Genomic DNA, 17,792 nt, shown 5'->3' on the forward strand with positions numbered 1-17,792 from the left:
AAATATATTAGTTTATTAAAGTCAACTTATACTAACAAGTGCCAAGTTACTTATAGAGAGTTTTGTAATGTTTATAAGTACAAGTTATTCATAAATGAAAAAAGAGAAGAAAAAAAACATTAAGTGTATATATATATATATATATATATATAGGAAAGGTCTAACCAAGCCTTGACACTTACAACCAGGCAGGTGACAAATATGTCTTCATAAATTTCTTTTTTATGTTTTTTTACGAGCCCATTTTACTGATAGTTAAGTTATACTTCTTTCTTGAAAAATTTACGGAAATGTTTATAATTATTTTCTAATTTTTTTTTTATTAATTTGAAAGATGTTTTTTTACTGAATTTTGCTGAATTTTTAATGATGCTGATAAGTACCCAATGATTAGAAATCGATTTTTATTTAACACGGAAAATTATAGAATTGTTTACCTAAAAAATATATTTATTTTTTTTGAATAATTTTTTGGTTAGTGAAAACTACAAGAAATACTTCTTAGGCATGTAAATGTAAATATGGCTGTATCTGGACAAGAAACAAATATTTTGTATTGTCAAAGAAATAAAATTCTATTCTACTTTTTAGGCAAAAAAAATTATAGAAGTTTTAATTTTTAAAAATTCTTTAAAAATCGTTTATCATAAACGTTGCGTACTTTTGCTTCGTAATTTTTACAATACTATAGAAATGAAAAAAAAAAATACGTTACTAAATTTTTTTTTTTGCCAGAAAGTAATAATTTTTGTAATAAAATAAAAATTTTTTTTTCTTTCATATTTGAACGTCGGAACTTAGGCACATGTATAGCATTAGTCAGTATAGAAGTTTTAACACATTGATAGTTCAATAAAATGTTAATTTTCATTGATAATTTTAGAACAATCGTATTTTTAAACAGAAAGAGGAAAAAAAATGGTTTTAAATAATCTTATACAGTTTCAATTATTGAGTTTTAAGGAAATATATAATTTGCAATAAAAATGGCAATTATAATTAATTATAGTTTCGTACGATATTATAATTTTCACTTTATTTTTAAATAATATTTTTAGTAGGATTGTTTTGTATTTTTTTCACTTAAAATTTTATATATTGAATATTTTATTTCGATTTTAATTATTTCTAATTAGTCAAAACCGCGAGAATTTGCTTAGTTTGGAAAAAAAGTGTGCAAAATTAATGAATGATAGTTTGAAGATTTATTTTAGAAACTTTTTTTTTGGCAGATGAGAATTTGCATATATATATATTTACAAGGAATTGCAAATTAGAAAATTATTTGAAAGTTATATAAAGTTATAACATTTCGCAAAAATGATTTATATCGCTCATTTTATCACGTTTTAAATGCATATACGCGTGTTACATAAAGTTATTCTTGAAACATATATTAATTTTGATTTTTATAATTAAGTACCAAATATTTATAATACCAAAAATAATAATAATAATTTTTATTCTATTTTCCTTTTTTTGATTGATCACTATAGTTCAGTTGTAAAAAATTTGATAGAATTTCCATATATATGTATAACCAAATTTTCTTACTACAGAATTTGTATATTATATAAAATCATTTAACAGAATTTTTATAATTGATAAAAAATTTTCATTTTCCCGAAATTTTAAATGTCCGAACAAACAATTGACAGAAAAATTTCGGCGCGATTTTTAAAATCAACCAATCAAAAATTATCCAGAAAATTTTTATTTAATTTTAAAAATCGCGACAAAATCTTTCTGTACATTTTTTGTTCGGACATTTGCAATTTCGGACAATTGAAAATTCTATTAATTATATATATAGGAATTCTGTTAAATGGAAATTTTAATAATTTTAGAACTTATTTACGTGTCCCAAAAAGGCAGTTTTGGTTTAAAAAATAAAAATAATAATAATAATAATATAAATAATGAAGGTATAAAAGAACTGTCTAAAATGTAGGAGAAGTTTCACGGTAAATTTCAACGGCGGTATAACGAATCATTTTGAGGTTTATGTATTATTTATAAGCACTTGAAGACGTCATTTAAAATTCCGACTCTGGCATTGAAGGTTTTTTTATTTTTTTTCTTTTTTTTGCGTGAAGTTGTAAACGCAACGTGTCGTTTTATTTACCCTGACGTTAGAACGAAATTAACATGATCAAATACTTTCTTGCGATAATATTCGCGCGACTATATATATTTATAAGTTATAACAATCATTTCTCAGTGAGGATATATTGTATCAGCGTTTGTAGTTTTAAGGAATGATAGAGTTTACATCAATGGCGTTAGAATTACAAAACGTATGAATAATTTTTTTAAATTAATTTATTAGAATTTCATTAGAATATCGTTATAGATTGAATTTTCTTTTTAGCCGAATTTTTCATTTTAAATTAACTGCAATCGCAGAATTTTTTTTTGTGAGAATTTAAAATTTTAATTTTTAACCAATTAAAAAATTACTCAAAAAATTTTTGATTTAATTTAAAAATTTTAAAATTATTTTGTAATAAAAAGAAAAAATAAAAATTGTGAACGTAATCAATAAGATTGGGCAAGTGCATATATATATGTGTTGAAACGGTTAGGAATTATTGAATTCTTGGTTTCTTATTTTCAAGTGATATAATCAGTTATCAACCTTTCATGTATCTTTGATATCAAATATTGTTGATCAATCATTACATGTTGATCTTCAGATAACGGGTAAACAGCCAAAGAGTTTCATTTTAAAATCTGCAAAAGTTTGCAACTCGCTTTAAACATTTTTTTTTTTTTTTGAAAATTTTATTAAAAGAAAATGTCTTAATTGAAAATAATTTCAATTTCATTTATTAACGGGACATGCCCTTTCGTACAAAAGTACTCCTAAATTCTAATAGTTACGTAAGTAACAATACAAAATATAAAATATTAACTAAATCTAGGTAGGCGCTATAATGGTTAAAGTTCAGTATAAGTTTATACAGTAAAGAATAACATAAATCAAATCAAAGGAGAAGATTAATTTTTGATAAATTGAATCTGCTTTACCATTATATCAATTAATTTCAAAAATAATTGTTATTGTTCAATAATACTGATTTTCTCTAAATCACAATGTCTACATTTAGTTCTGTATGTATTTCCTTAAATCACTTTTATAGATAGAAATAAAATAAGTTTCTTTAGGAACGGACACAACCTTGGGCACCAAGTGGGGAAATCACTACAGATTCAAATATAAAAGTTAATGATTGTAGAAAAAACATTTTTATTTTTTGGGGATTTTTGTTTTTTTGTAATTTTAAAAATAAAATTTTAAAAGCAGTTCTAATTGAATACAATATTTAAGGAAGAGTATAAAATATGTTTTTTCCGTTAAGATAAAAAAAAATTTAGTGAATTCTGTGAATGACTCATTCTGAGCATTAAAATCGAATTATCTTTTCTGTTGTATATTATTCTTTCTCTCTCTCTATAAATTTTCTTTTTTTATGCAAAAAATAATTCACCTGCCTTTTTTTTTTTACTATACTTACAAGTCAATTTGGTTGAAATTCAGTAAGTTTTCATGCCAATGAAAAAAAATTTATTTGATTTGAATAATCGGCTACTTGACTATTGCGGCAAATATTTATTTGAACCTAATAAATATTTACTTGGACCAAATAATTTTTTTTTAATTATCTGTATTTGAACCAATAGATTCTGTATTTGATACAAATACCGTTTAATTAATTCAAATATTAATTATTTAATACAAATAAATATTTATTTGATAATAGTCTTAAAACTATTACTTAAACTTAAACTGTCACTTTAAAGTGACCCCTTTAAATTTTAATGATATTTTTTGACCTATTTTATTTTATGACCATTGAATTCCTTGCAAAAAAATTACTTTAGAAATAATTTTGAATTTTTAAAATAATTTTTTAATATTCAAAATTTTTTTGTAACCCTCCCTTTAATCAAATAAATTTTTGTTCATTACTTGGGGCAATCTACGTGAAGCGGACAACCCCGATTTCTTTTTTAATATTACTTTTAAATATTGCAATTTTATTAAAAATCCATTAAATAACTTTTAAACCATTAAAGATGCTATTTTACAATTTGGTATACACCGAGAAAAAATATTTCTTTGATTCAAAGAAATTATTTACCTTGAAAAAGAAAATTTGTTTCAAAATTATATCCATCAAAAAAAATTATTTTCGTTTCAAAGAAATTTTTTATTTAATTCAAATAAATGTTTTTTTTTGACTCTATATTAATGTTAGAATTTCTTTGATTGCACAAATTTCTTTCACTCAAAGAACATGTCAAAGAAAATTTCTTTGAATCAAGCAAATTTTGTAAATTTCTTTGAATCAAGAAAATTTTGTAAATTTCTTTGAATCAAAGAAATTTTGTAAGAGGTTTTTTTTGTTTCAAAGAAAATTTTATTTTGAATGAGAGAAAAAAAGTTTTGGTTTCTTTAAATCAAAGAAATCTTGTCTCTGGTTATACAAAATCTAAAAAATTTAATCTTTTGTTTAAGATATTTTTAAATATTTGAAAAATGATCGAAATATATTGTAAAAAATAGATAGTTTAATTGATTTTTAATAAAATTGTAATATTAAAAAAATTTTTTTTTTTTAAACAAACCAAGATCGGAATTGTCCATTTCAAGTAGAATGCCCTATATATTATTTTTGACTCAAGGGAATTAGTTTTATTAAAAATATAACAGTTTTATTTTGTGGTACACTGAAAAAAAATTATTTGATTCAAATAATCGGTTACTTGAATATTAGCAAATATTTATTTGAACCAAATAAATATTTACTTGAATCAAATAAATATTTAATTAAACGAAACAATTTTCATTTAAATTTAATAAATTGTAAATAAATATTTACTTGAACCAAATAAATATTTACTTGAATCAAATAAATATTTAATTAAACCAAACAATTTTCATTTAAATTTAATCAATTGTATTTGTTTTAAATATAGAAATTATTGTGGTTTAAATACAATTTATTAAATTTAAATAAAAATTATTTGGTTTAATTAAATATTTATTTGGTTCAAATAAATATTTGCCAATAGTCAAGTAACCGATTATTTGAATCAAATAAATTTTTTTCTCCATTGTATTAGAATGATTGAACGTCTTAGTGTCAGTGGAACTTTCTCGAAGGGTATGGAGTACGGGAAGGGGGGGGGGGTAATATATATATATAAATAACCGAAATATGAAAAAAAAAAATTACCTGCGAGTCCCATTTTGACTTCCGGTTAGAGTTGATAATTTAAATTCGTTATCCACTGAGAGATAATAGGCGCGATTATATTTTTTCGAGCGGTTCACTGACACAAAAACGTTGTTGCGGACCACACGAAATAGTTATTCGCATATACCCTTCACGCGTCATGCGGGATTCACGTTACCGAGGGCAAAAATAACTTTTAGTGAACTCCGTCTACGACTAGAAGTAACATTTGAGTTTGATGATTTTTCAACTGGTATAAAGCCGGGTGTAATGAAGTCTCTGTTAAAAAGGGCTATGAGGAAAAATCGTAACGACGACGACAGCGACATCTATGTGGAGGATTTTTAAATTAAAATTTGCAGTAAAGAATAAATTTATTTATTTTTTATTTTCTTTTTAAATGTGACACTTAAATTATTAAAAGCGTGAGAACAACACTTGTGAAAGGCACATTTTTCATTTCATTTTTTTTTTTTTTTTTTTTTTTTTCTTCTTGAAGAGGAGTGGGGGGAGGAGGCACTGCACAAAATCAGGTGCGAGTCCTGTTTAAGCTTGAAGAAATGAACACCATTTTGTTAATGTTTTTTTTTTTCCTCTTCTTTTTTTTTGTTGTGGTTTGCATACCAGACCTCAACGACGGTCTGGTGACGACTGGGAAACAGCTGTAAAACTCGAACATGTTTTGCCCGCGGAAAGCAGCACACGTATGTGTCGTTTATTTGAGTGGGGGAAAATGAGCTTGTGACTTGATGAGAGAATTGAGGAGTAAAGAGAAAGAGAGACAGAATGCCTGAGAGGAGTTTTGAAGAATGTATGTGTCTTCTTCACTCTTTATAAAGTTTGGTTTAACTGTTTTTAATTTTTTTTTTGAGACATTTTTGCGGTTTTACTAGAGAATTTTTTTTCACGAGAAACTTCTATCCTTGACATGTGGGCAGAAAAAAAAATTAATTTTAAGTTCATATTGCGTTCTATTTGAGAATTTCGAAATTTGTTTCTCGTTATTGATTTGCAAAATTTTGATTTTATGAAAATTTGTTGTTAAAACTTAAAAAAATGTCCATTTTTCGATTCTGATTTACGAAAATTTTACTTTTATAAAAATTGAAAACAACTGAAAAAAATATGTGTTTTGGATTGTAAGAACAATTTATTTTTATAAAATGAAAAATTTTTGCAAATCGAAAAAATATGTTTTTTGAGTTGTAAAAATAATTTATTTTCATAAAATTTAAATGTTTGCAAAGCAAAATTGAAAATATGTTTTTTTGAACTGCAAGAATAATTAATTTTTTTAGAAAATCCAAATTTTTCCAAATCAGGATAGAAAAAATTATTTTTTTTTTTGATCCTAAAACATTTTGATTTTATAAAAATTAATTATTACATTTGCAAAAAGAAAATAATTTTTCGATTCTGATTTGCAAAAATTTTGTGTTTATCAAAATTAAGTATTCTTATTACTGAAAAAAACATATTCTTTGGTATTTTTATATTATAAAAAAAATGTTAAAAATGCAATGGGGAAATTTTTTTTTTTTGCAGATTATAGTAAATTTTTGTTTTTTTGATTTCGATTAAAAAGGGCTGAAGAAAAGTATGATAAGAATATTAATGAATTTGTTTTTCTTTTTTAATTTTTTTTTCTCGTAAAACCAGAATGACTTCTTACGGACATGCGTTTTACTGTCTCGGAAAGTGAAAGAAGTTTACGAAAAAAGGATGAAAAAGAAACACAAATGAAAAAAAAAATTCGTTCACTCTCGAGGAAATCACGTGTATACTGCATGCCGATATAGAATCAAAATTATCATTATTGTTTATTATTATATAAATTGTATAGTAATAATTTTTTTTTTTTTTTTTTTTTTTATAATATTTTCTTGATCAGGTTAGTGAAAAAAAAATCTGCAGGGATTATTATTATTATTATTTATTATTTTACTATTTTATGAATCGAACATTAATTCTGATGTATAGTGAAAATGTACAAAAAAAAAAAAAAAAATGACTGAGAAATTTTTTTTTGCTTTCGGACTATTTCAGAGGGAGGTGGAAAAAACAACAAAATTTTACACATTTTTTCATGTTTTAATTATAAAATTTTTTTCTAATCTTATCTTATCTGTTTTAACCTTCGTTGCTATGGACTAAAAATGGCAAAAGATCATTCTCTCTCTCTCTTTCTCTCTTTTTCTCTTCTTAAAATGAATCGCTGAATTATAAATTAATGATGATTTAAATGTGGAGCGCTTATTATAATCTCTCGGGTTGTATATTATTTTTGCTATTTTCGTTACTATAATTATAACTTCCTTCTATACATATATACAGAAAAAAAAACTGTGTCAAAAAAATTCATTATCTAATTTTTTTTTTATTTAACATTTTTTTTTTATAAATTTTATTCTAATATTTTTATTAATATTATTATAATATTATTCTTGTAATATTATTTTTATAATATTTTTATATTGTTAATATTGTTAATATTGTTAATAATTATATTAATATTAATAATAAAATTATAATTAATCGTTAGATTTAAAAAAAAAAAAATAAATAAGTAGCGCGATTTGATTTGCAAATTTTTAAATGTCAAGGGAGATTTATGTTTTAAAAATAAATCTAACGAATGAAATAATATAAACGACTGACATTTCGGTTAGAAATTTTTAGAGATCCTAACACGTATCCTTTAACTTTCTACTAATGATCCTGATTGACGTCACAGTTTTTTGAGGACTGGATCCTCATTAAATTCGCAATCTTACACACATGCAAAAAAAAGGAAAAAAAAAAAAAATGAGAAAGGAAAAAAAAGTATTTAGCAAGTCATATATAGGAATCCAGTTCTCAGCTTCTACGTATATACAAAATTCTTTTAGACACATCATCAGCCAAAGTTAAAGACACTTCGAGGTTTCTTTTTTTTTTCCCCATATACAAGGAATACGCAAATTTTTTTTATGAAATTTAAATATGCAGTGTCAAATTTTATATATTTATATATTTTATTTTATTAATAATAATAATAATATTGCAATATATATATATATATATTATTTTATTAATTATAATAATATTATTATATTGTAATTATATTATATTATAATATTATTATATTATTATAATGTGTGATAATCTGGAATTATTTATGAAAACTATAGGTTTGATTTAAACTTATGGGTTAGTTTAGAATGGACGCAAGTCAATTTTCATTGGAATTCAAGTAGAACGTCCGAAATATGACATATCTTTATTATTTTTGACACCTATCTCACCCTGCTCTTCTCTATTCTAGTTCCCTGCCCTGTATCGAAATAAAGCTACCATTCCCTGCAAAGTGTCACAATTCAGATGTTCCATTGATTATTTTATTGTCAATAAGATTAGGACATGATTCTTAACCTAAAAAATTATTTTTCATTTATTCTTCAGAAATTATTATTATTATTTATTTTGTTACATGAGCGAAAGAGTATATAATGAGGAGGGTCTTTTAACACCATAAAAAACAATTTAGTCTAGCGGTGAGACTATTATTATTATTATTATTATTATTATTCTTATTATTATATACAGATAATATACAGGGTGATTTTTATGTTCCGGGCCCCCTAAATTTTTTTTTAATCTTATTTTTTTCGTTTTTTAAACAAAAAAAATTTAGGGGGCCAGGAACATAAAAATCACCCTATATATATATATATATATATATTTTTTTTTTTTTTTTTTTTAATTCCATGTATATATGGAATTCAAAAAATGTAGATTTTTTCTAAATCTTTTAAAAAAACAGTTTGCCGATTATCTAATCTTAGAAGATTATCTGAAATCTTTAATAAAATTTCACTTCTGCGGGGGAGATAAAACTATATATATATATATGTATCGATATTCTAGAGTAAATAATGTAGAAAAAAAAATAACGAATATTTTCAAATAAGAAAAAATGAAAAGGAGGAAAACACCCTTGACAACATGATACGAATGAATCAGTGTGTTCGAGTCTCATTGTGTCCAACTGCAGAGAAAACGAGTATTCATTTATATTTATATAAATATATATATATATCTATGTATTTGTGATTTTTATCACAAAAACTGAGTCACTTGAACGATGCTTTGTTATATAGCTTTTCTATTCGTATCGTTCGCGTGGTTAGTCCATGTTTACACTAAATGCAGAATTAATTGGCATGAAAAAAAAATATGTGTCACTATATAGGAGTTCCTTAATATATAAAAAATGAAAAGAAAAGAAAATAACTTGAATGCAATTTTTTTTATTTTCTTTGTCCTTAAGATTTGGCACTTGTGACAATAATAATAATAATAATAATTAATGCACCTGGTTGTTCCGTAAAAGCGATTTTTTAAAAAGAAAAATTTTTAAATATTTTTTTCTTGAACAGATAATATTTATAATATATATATAATATAGGGAGAGAAATTTTTTTTTTTTTTAATAAAACTCCTATTCTGATCAAAATAAGTTTACAACAAAATTAGAACAAAAAAAAATTGTTACTGTTATAAATAATTGAAAATTTAACTGTCCTAAATAAAAACAAAAAATTTCTCGAGATTCAGTTGACAAATTGAAAAACAAAAAAATAAGTTTTTCTTCTCTTGGAACGTAGTATTTAAAAATAAAACATTTCTGAGTATAATATCGTTTAGAAAAAAAAAATTGACACTCAATTGGAGAAAAAATTAATTAATAAAATTATTATTTAATTATGTAATGATTGAATAATTAATAATTAATATTCTTTATTGAAAACAATATAGCATATTCATTAGGATATTCAAATTCATATACGTCTCATTACACGTAATTATTATTATTATTAAATTAAATTGAATTAAATTAAATTAAATTAAATTAAATTAAATTAAATTAAATTAAATTAAATTAAAATTATTATAAAAACTTCAAAAAAGAATTATAGAAAAATGATTTAAAAAACTATTTAAAATAACAATTTTTTGAAAACAAAAATTATTTTTAAATATCACATTCTAAGACGAGAAAAACTTTTTTCTGTCTAGTTGACCTTTGTAAATTAAATTAAATTTAATTGCAAATTAATAAAAATAAAATTTTTTATTTATTTTTATCAATGTAATTAATTTGACTTTAAAAAAAATAAAGCTTCAACTTCATTAAATATTAAAGGAAAATATTAACAATTCCAAAAAAAAAAAAAAATGAATAAATATCGTTTTAGCTAGAAAAAATAAATATAATCGCATGAATATGAAATATCAAATAGAAAATTATAACATTGTGTCAAGTTTTCAATATAGACATATTTAAACATGATTATATCAATTTGTTTCATATATATATATATATATATATATAAAATTCTTGTAAGAAATATGACTTAACATAATTGTTTCATACACATGAGTTTATGCATTTTCTTGGAAAACTTATATATTGTATAAATCTAGAAGGTGTTACTTTCGGCACGTGCAATTCATTAGAAAAAAAAAACTTTTAATTTATTTCAAGAATTAATTTTTCCTCCTTCTTTTTTTTTTATTAGTAATACACATCAACACAGTGTTTAAAAGAATTTACGGAATTTCACATGTGCGCTCTCATGTCATATATAAAATTTTTTCACGTTCAATCATAAAATATTTTTATCGAAGTTTAATTTGTCCGAATTTTTGCGACTCCGAATTTTCATTTGTCCGAAATTATAAATGGCCGAACACAACCAATTAACAGAAAGATTTCGGCGTAATTCTTTGAAAATGGACCAATCACGATTTTCTTGATAATTTAAAATTGGTCAATTTTCAAAAATTGCGCTCAAATCTTTCTTTCGATTGTTTGTTCGGCCATTTATAATTTCGGACAAATGAAAATTTGGCGTCGCAAAAATTCGGACAAAATAAAATTCGATAAATTGAAATTTCTGTTATTTAAAAATTCGAATTCAGTAAAAAAAATTTTCCGTGTTTTTATTTATTGTACGACAAAAAAGAAAGAGAAAAAAAATTTGAAATGCAATGTTGTATATTATAATATATGACAATGCAAAATGGAAAAATAGGAGATGATTTATCGTTATGGAAAGATTCAGTTGAGTTCGAGAATCAGCGACACATGCATTATAACGTATGTATATTGAGATGTAATGTGAGTATTGGATTGTATATTGGTTGCATTTAACGAGGCTGGTCGCGATTGACACGCGACGCGCGTTCCTTTAACATCTATACGGTCGTGCAACAGTTTATATTAAAATATTAAAGTTTCCTGAACTTTTCTGACCTATTCTATATAGATTAATCGATGACTTGAGTGTATTACGATATTTGCCACCTCAAATTTTATATAAATTTAATTATTATAATTAATTAATTTAATTTTTATTTCTCAAAAAGTTTTTCGAACATAACCTGAAAAAAATTTGTTTCAGATTAAAGGACAATTGTAACCTGTAAAAAATTGTGACATAACCTCAAAATTAGATGAAAGCGCAAGGAAGGAACATAACCTCAAAATTTAGATTAGGTCAAGTGATGACTTTAAGATAAAGGGCAAACATCTTGCGCTTTATTTTTTATATTATAAATATAAAAAAAAATTATTAGGTTAAATACTGGGCTATCTTCGAATTAAAATAAAATTTCATTTATGCAATGGAATTTATTTAATAATAATTCGTTATAAGAAAATATTTATTTTGTTTTTTTTTTTAATAAGAAAAATTACTTTTTTCCTGTCTAGTTGACCTCCGTAAAAGAAACGATTTTTTCCAGTCAATATATTCTATTTAAGTCTCGCCTGAAGACAGGAAATCAGATGCACGTTTTACTAATTAATCCCACAACGTTCGAATAAGTCGGTCGATGATTCGATTTTCGTTGAGAATCTTTAAGTCAATTTTTAAACTTTCATTCTTTTCGATTTTATTTGCATTTTTATAGGTTTCTTCCTTTTTCAAACTTTTAATTATTTTATACACATATTCATTTTCCAAGTCGTTTTTTAATTATATTTTTATTTACTATTTATTATTAATTTATTATTAAAGATAAATAAATATTAATTATTACTTAAAAATTTCGTTATTTAACACGGAAAAAAATTTTCACTTGAAACAGGGAAAGTTTTCGTTTTTCTAGAGAAACATATATCGCTGTTCCAGATAAAGATTTTTTTCCGACAATGTTATAATCTAATTATTTATTAACTAATTATTTAATTTAATTAATAAAATAAAATAATTAATAGTAATTGAATAAATAATTGGCGAATTTTTAATTAATTAATAAAATGTAGTTAATGAAATGCCAACGTTTTATTACACAAAATAATAATGAAGATTTTTATGTAACTAAGATTTATTGATAATTATATGATAATGGCGAGATTTACGTCGATTACGACCTTTATCGTATCGATCAGTAACAAAACATTCACTATATGCAAATATCGTAAATATATATGTAATTTATTTATAGTAAATAATACACAATATATAATTTATTTATTTATAATTAATAAATAATTAAATATTAAAAATAATTTATTTTTGATAATTTAATTTTATAATAAATAAATAATTAATAAAAAAAAATTATTCAATCTTTAAATTTACGAAAAATTGTTCGGAAATACTAAAAATAGATTAAAATTTATCTTTTTGCAAAATGACTATTTTTAAGAATTATTTTTTTATATAAGTTAAAAAAAGAAGGAAAGGTAATCAATGACAAGAAATGAATAATATAAATTTTTAAAAAATGATCCCATAAATATGGCAATAAAATTTACATAAAATTGTGTAGTGAATGAAAAAAAAAATTAATATAAATAAAATATAAGTTTACGACAATAATTTTCTTGGATTTATGTTTTTTTCTTCTTTTTTTTTGTATAGTTTAGCTTGCTTTTTTGTTATTGTTCAATTTGTAGTTAAATTCGCATCTGATTGTGCTTGATGAGAGATAAAATTGTTTTTTTTGTTACCTGACCTTCTGTAATTTGAGAAAACAGATATATATATATATATATGTTTTATTATAGAAGTTGATTTTTATTTCAAAAATTTGAATTTTACTTTGTTACTGCGATTTATCATATAACATTTGTTTTTATTGTTCATTCCAGACTCAATTATTATTGCAAAGAACAAAGGAAATTTATAATCATTTCTATGTTTCTGACTTTTCCTTATATTTTAACTTATATATATAAAAAAAGAGCAAATAATTTTTCAAAGAATATACATATTTACAAAAATTATAAAATTAATTATAACTATTAATAATAATTAATTTTATAATTAATTATAACTATTAATAATAATTAATTTTATAATTAATTATTAATAAAAAATTTTTTCTTCGTTTATTATTTTATTTTACATATTTTTTTTATTATTTATCTGTTAATTTATAATTTAATTTTTTTAAATTAATTTACTAATTTTTTATAATTTTTAGTTTTTTTTTTAATTTTAGTACTTTTCCAATTTATTTATTTAAAAAATTTACACAATATTTCAAAATTTATTTATTTTATTTATTTATAATTTATCATAAATTATTATTTACAAATATAATTTATAAATATTTCTTCTAAATATTATAAATATTTTTATTATTAATATTGTTTATAAATCTATTAATTTATAATTTATTTTATAATTTTTTTTTATTCTCCTTTTCAATGGTTATTTTTTAAATTGTATTTCCGGTTAATTTATTTATTTTTTGTTTATAATTAAATCTTTCAAAATTCTTTGTTTAATATTATATTATTATATTTTTAATGCACTTTAATAATTATTGATCATTTTAATTCCCCCTTTTTAAAATTATACATTAATTAACTTTATCGGGTATCACAATTTAATTAACTTTTAGTAACAACAAATGAATGGAAATTTCATGAAACTTACATAATAAACATTAATAACAAATAATAACTTAAGAGCAATAATAATATCAACAACAATTAACTTTTTTTTTTCAAACAAATAAATAACTTTTTCCTCAACGGCTGAGATTTTTTATTTAAAAAATAAATCTAATTTAAAATTTATTTATTCAAAAAAAATTTATAAAAATAAATTTAAAAAATGTTTTAATTCAAAAATCAAATAAAAAATAAAGAAATAATATAATTTCACAAACCAATAAAAAAAATTTATAAAAATAAATTTTAAAAATGTTTTAATTCAAAAATCAAATAAAAAATAAATAATATAATTTCACAAACCAATAAAAAAATTTATAAAAATAAATTTAAAAAATTTTAATTCAAAAATCGAAAGTAAAAAAAAATAAAAAAATTTTTTAATGGAAAATGAAAAACTTACCAAGCATGGAAAAAAAGTGATCGTCGAAACGCATTTTTTTGGTAGTGAAAAAAAATTCCAAAAATTAATTTTTTTTATTGATAATTTTTTTGTTTTTAATCCATTGACACGAGGAAATCCTTTTTTTTTATTGATTTTTGTTCACTCGCGTAAAAATTGTTTTTGCACAAAATTAAATTTCGATTTCATTGAAAAAAAAATTTTTTTTTTTTAAATTAAAAAATACAGGGAGTTATATGATGCGCGTGCAACTGTCTGCTCACTGTACCGACACTAAACTAAATGTCTTGAGCAGTTTCGGTTTTGAAAGGCCGCAAAACTAAGAGATTGAGTGTGTGTGAGAGAGAGAGGGAGAAACGGCTTAAACGATAATCTAATCTTGACGGCTTTAACTGCAAAGTTTACATTATGTTAAATATGTGTAGGTAGTTTACTTAATGATGAATTTTCAGAAGCATTTATTGTTTAACTGTCCTAAAAAAAAGAGAGTGAGATTTGTGTTATTTTCTTTGTAATAGTAAAAAAATAAGGGGAGGGTCACTGTTCTTGATGACACTTTGGGTAAATTTGAACACAATTCAAATCAGTGAATTTCGTATACTGATAAACGATATTTTTTTATTCTCATTATTTGATAAAAAAGAAACAAACTATTTTCAATTTCTTCTGTCTTAAGAGTGATAAATCTCAATACTTCAGCTCTTTAGAAAAAAAGATTAGAAATAAATAATGAAACGATTAATTTTTTATAAAATGTAATAAAAGGAAAAAAATTTTTGTCCTTTTTTTTATATAAAGAAGAAAAAAATTAATTTTTTTTTAAATTACTAAAATTTATTATTCTTTAAATAATTTATAATAATAATAATAATTAATTAATTAATAGTAGTTAGGTAATTATTTATTTATTTAAAAATTTAATTTTCTAATCAGAGTTTTGCAAAAATTTGTTAACAATGTAAAATTTATAATATTGATTATTAATTAAGAAGCCTAATTTTTCTTTGGACGATAAAAAATAATTATCTTATCCGGGTCAAAATCGATTTTATCTTTATCAATTTAATATATAATGACAGTTTAATTAATCAACTAACAAATTTTTGAGAAAAAAGTAAATGTGAAAAAAGTCATTTTCCTCAATTTATTTTTAAATTTATTTTAATTAATTAATTAATAAATATATATTAACTAATTAATTAATTTATACCTATTAATTAATTAATAATTAACGCGCATTAATTAGTGTATATTAATTAATTATTAAATATTAATTTTTTTTACATGTTTTGATTTTTTATTTTCAACATTTACAATAAATTTGGATAAACAAGAATTTTAAATAACTTATTAAGCAAATAATTTATTATTTATTGTTATCAGTAATATCGAAAAATTGATTTACTTTATCAAAATTTAAAAATCTCGATCATTATCAATTATTACATATGGTCAATTCTTTTTAAATCAATGTTTTTCTATAATATATATTATTGCAATGAGAATATTTCTAACATGTAATCAAGATTAGAAATTTATTTTGATTAAATCTTCTCTTTTTTTTTGGTGATATAATATCACGGATGCTTGAGCACCATGTAATCAATTTTTTAAAGGTTTTAATATAAAATCTCTTTTTAATTTTATCATTTCAAGCCCTAGAGGTGAAAAAAATTATTTTATTCCCTAGTGTCGAAAAAATCTATTTTACTCCCTAGTATCGAAAAATATTACTTTACTCCCTAGTGTCGAAAAAAATTATTTTACTTCCTACTATCGAAAAATAGTATTTTACTACCTAGTATCGAAAATAATTTTTCTATACTAGGGAGTAAAATAATATTTTCCGATACAAGGAATTAAAGTAATTTTTTTCGATACAAGGGAGTAAAATAATATTTTTCGATACTAGGGAGTAAAATAATTTTTTTCGATACTAGGAAAATATTTTTTTCTCTCTAGTGTTTAAAAAAAGGGATCATTTTACTCAATAGAATTAGATCAAAATTATATAAAGAGAAAAAATTTTTTATTTAATACTATTGGTAGATTTTTTTTTTTTTTATAAATATACGAAAAAAAAAATTTTTCTTTTTTTGTGATCATGTTTTTCCTCGTGATCGATGCGTAAACAAACTATGTGGGGTATTACAAAAGATCAATGCGAAATCTCGGCAGACGATTAATTGAGAGACCAATTAACAATGATCAATTGTCCGTGAAGTAACAATTATTGCAAAAGAAAAACAATTCTAATCGCTCAGACCAAACATTGCCCTAAAAATAGTAAATAATTTTTTTAATTCAATTAAATCTTCATTACATAATTTATTTTTATAAAAAATTTATAATTATATATATATATATTTACTTATTAAGTTAAAGTAGAATTTTTTTTTTATTTATTTTATTTTTCTTATTTATTTATTTATTTTTTGTGTATAAAATTTTTAGTTTTATAAAAATAAATTTATACTAAATTATAAAATATTAAAATATGAAAGTTAAAGTTTAAAAAAAAAAACTTAAATTTAATGCATGTAAACATGAAACTTAATCATAAAACTTGAGCATAAGATTTATAAAATTCAAAAATGCAGATAACCTCTAATTAAATTAAAGAAATGATAGTGATGTATTTTAAAACAGAAATTTATAGATTTTATATCAATGAAGATAAATTTATGATATAAGCTGTGCTTAATATAATCAAGAGTTGTGGGACAACTCACGGAAATTTTTTTTCGAATAAAAAGTCTCTAAATTTTTTTCAATTAATTCGATTGAATAAAACTCTAATTTTTTTTTTGCTATTATTTTGTTATTATTTATTATTATTTATTTATTTATTTTATTATTTTTTTATATTATTATTATTATCATTATTTAAATAATCAAAAATTTTAACACAATAAACTATTTTTTATTATATTACAATATTGTAACAAAAATAATTTACTTCATTAATTTAAATTATGATCGTGTGTTGAAAATATTTTAGTATATATTTTGTATTTTCATAAAAATTTTTCTAAATCGAAAAAAGTGGGTATTTTTGAATTTTTTTTAAATATTGCTCAAAATTATCAATTTTATCGAAAAAGAAAATCTTTTATCGCTCGATATATAAATATAGTGTCAGTGTTAAACTGACACCAAGAAATACGTATAGATTAAGTCATCCAGGAATTCT

At 21.8% G+C, this 17,792-nt stretch overlaps 1 protein-coding gene across 4 annotated transcripts in view; it reads right to left on the minus strand.

Annotated features, from left to right (window-relative positions):
- The window catches only part of LOC127291259 (hepatocyte nuclear factor 4-gamma-like), a 54,041-nt gene that overhangs the window by 21,912 nt on the left and 14,337 nt on the right, over positions 1 to 17,792 (minus strand). Inside the window, exon 1 of one of the 4 annotated variants that reach the window (XM_051320283.1) lies at positions 14,600 to 14,880. The exons of 2 other annotated variants lie outside the window; for them this stretch is intronic. In XM_051320283.1, the coding sequence (XP_051176240.1) occupies positions 14,600 to 14,633 (34 nt within the window). In that variant the 5' untranslated portion in view covers positions 14,634 to 14,880. Of the gene's footprint in view, positions 1 to 5,243; positions 5,995 to 14,599; positions 14,881 to 17,792 lie in introns of those variants that run through there. One more of the 4 variants, XM_051320284.1, reaches the window with a different exon arrangement.

The sequence above is a fragment of the Leptopilina boulardi genome, unplaced genomic scaffold (genome assembly GCF_019393585.1).
Source record: "Leptopilina boulardi isolate dan_hultmark-lab unplaced genomic scaffold, ZJU_Lbou_2.1 LbouV2_130, whole genome shotgun sequence".
Lineage (NCBI taxonomy): Eukaryota > Metazoa > Arthropoda > Insecta > Hymenoptera > Figitidae > Leptopilina > Leptopilina boulardi.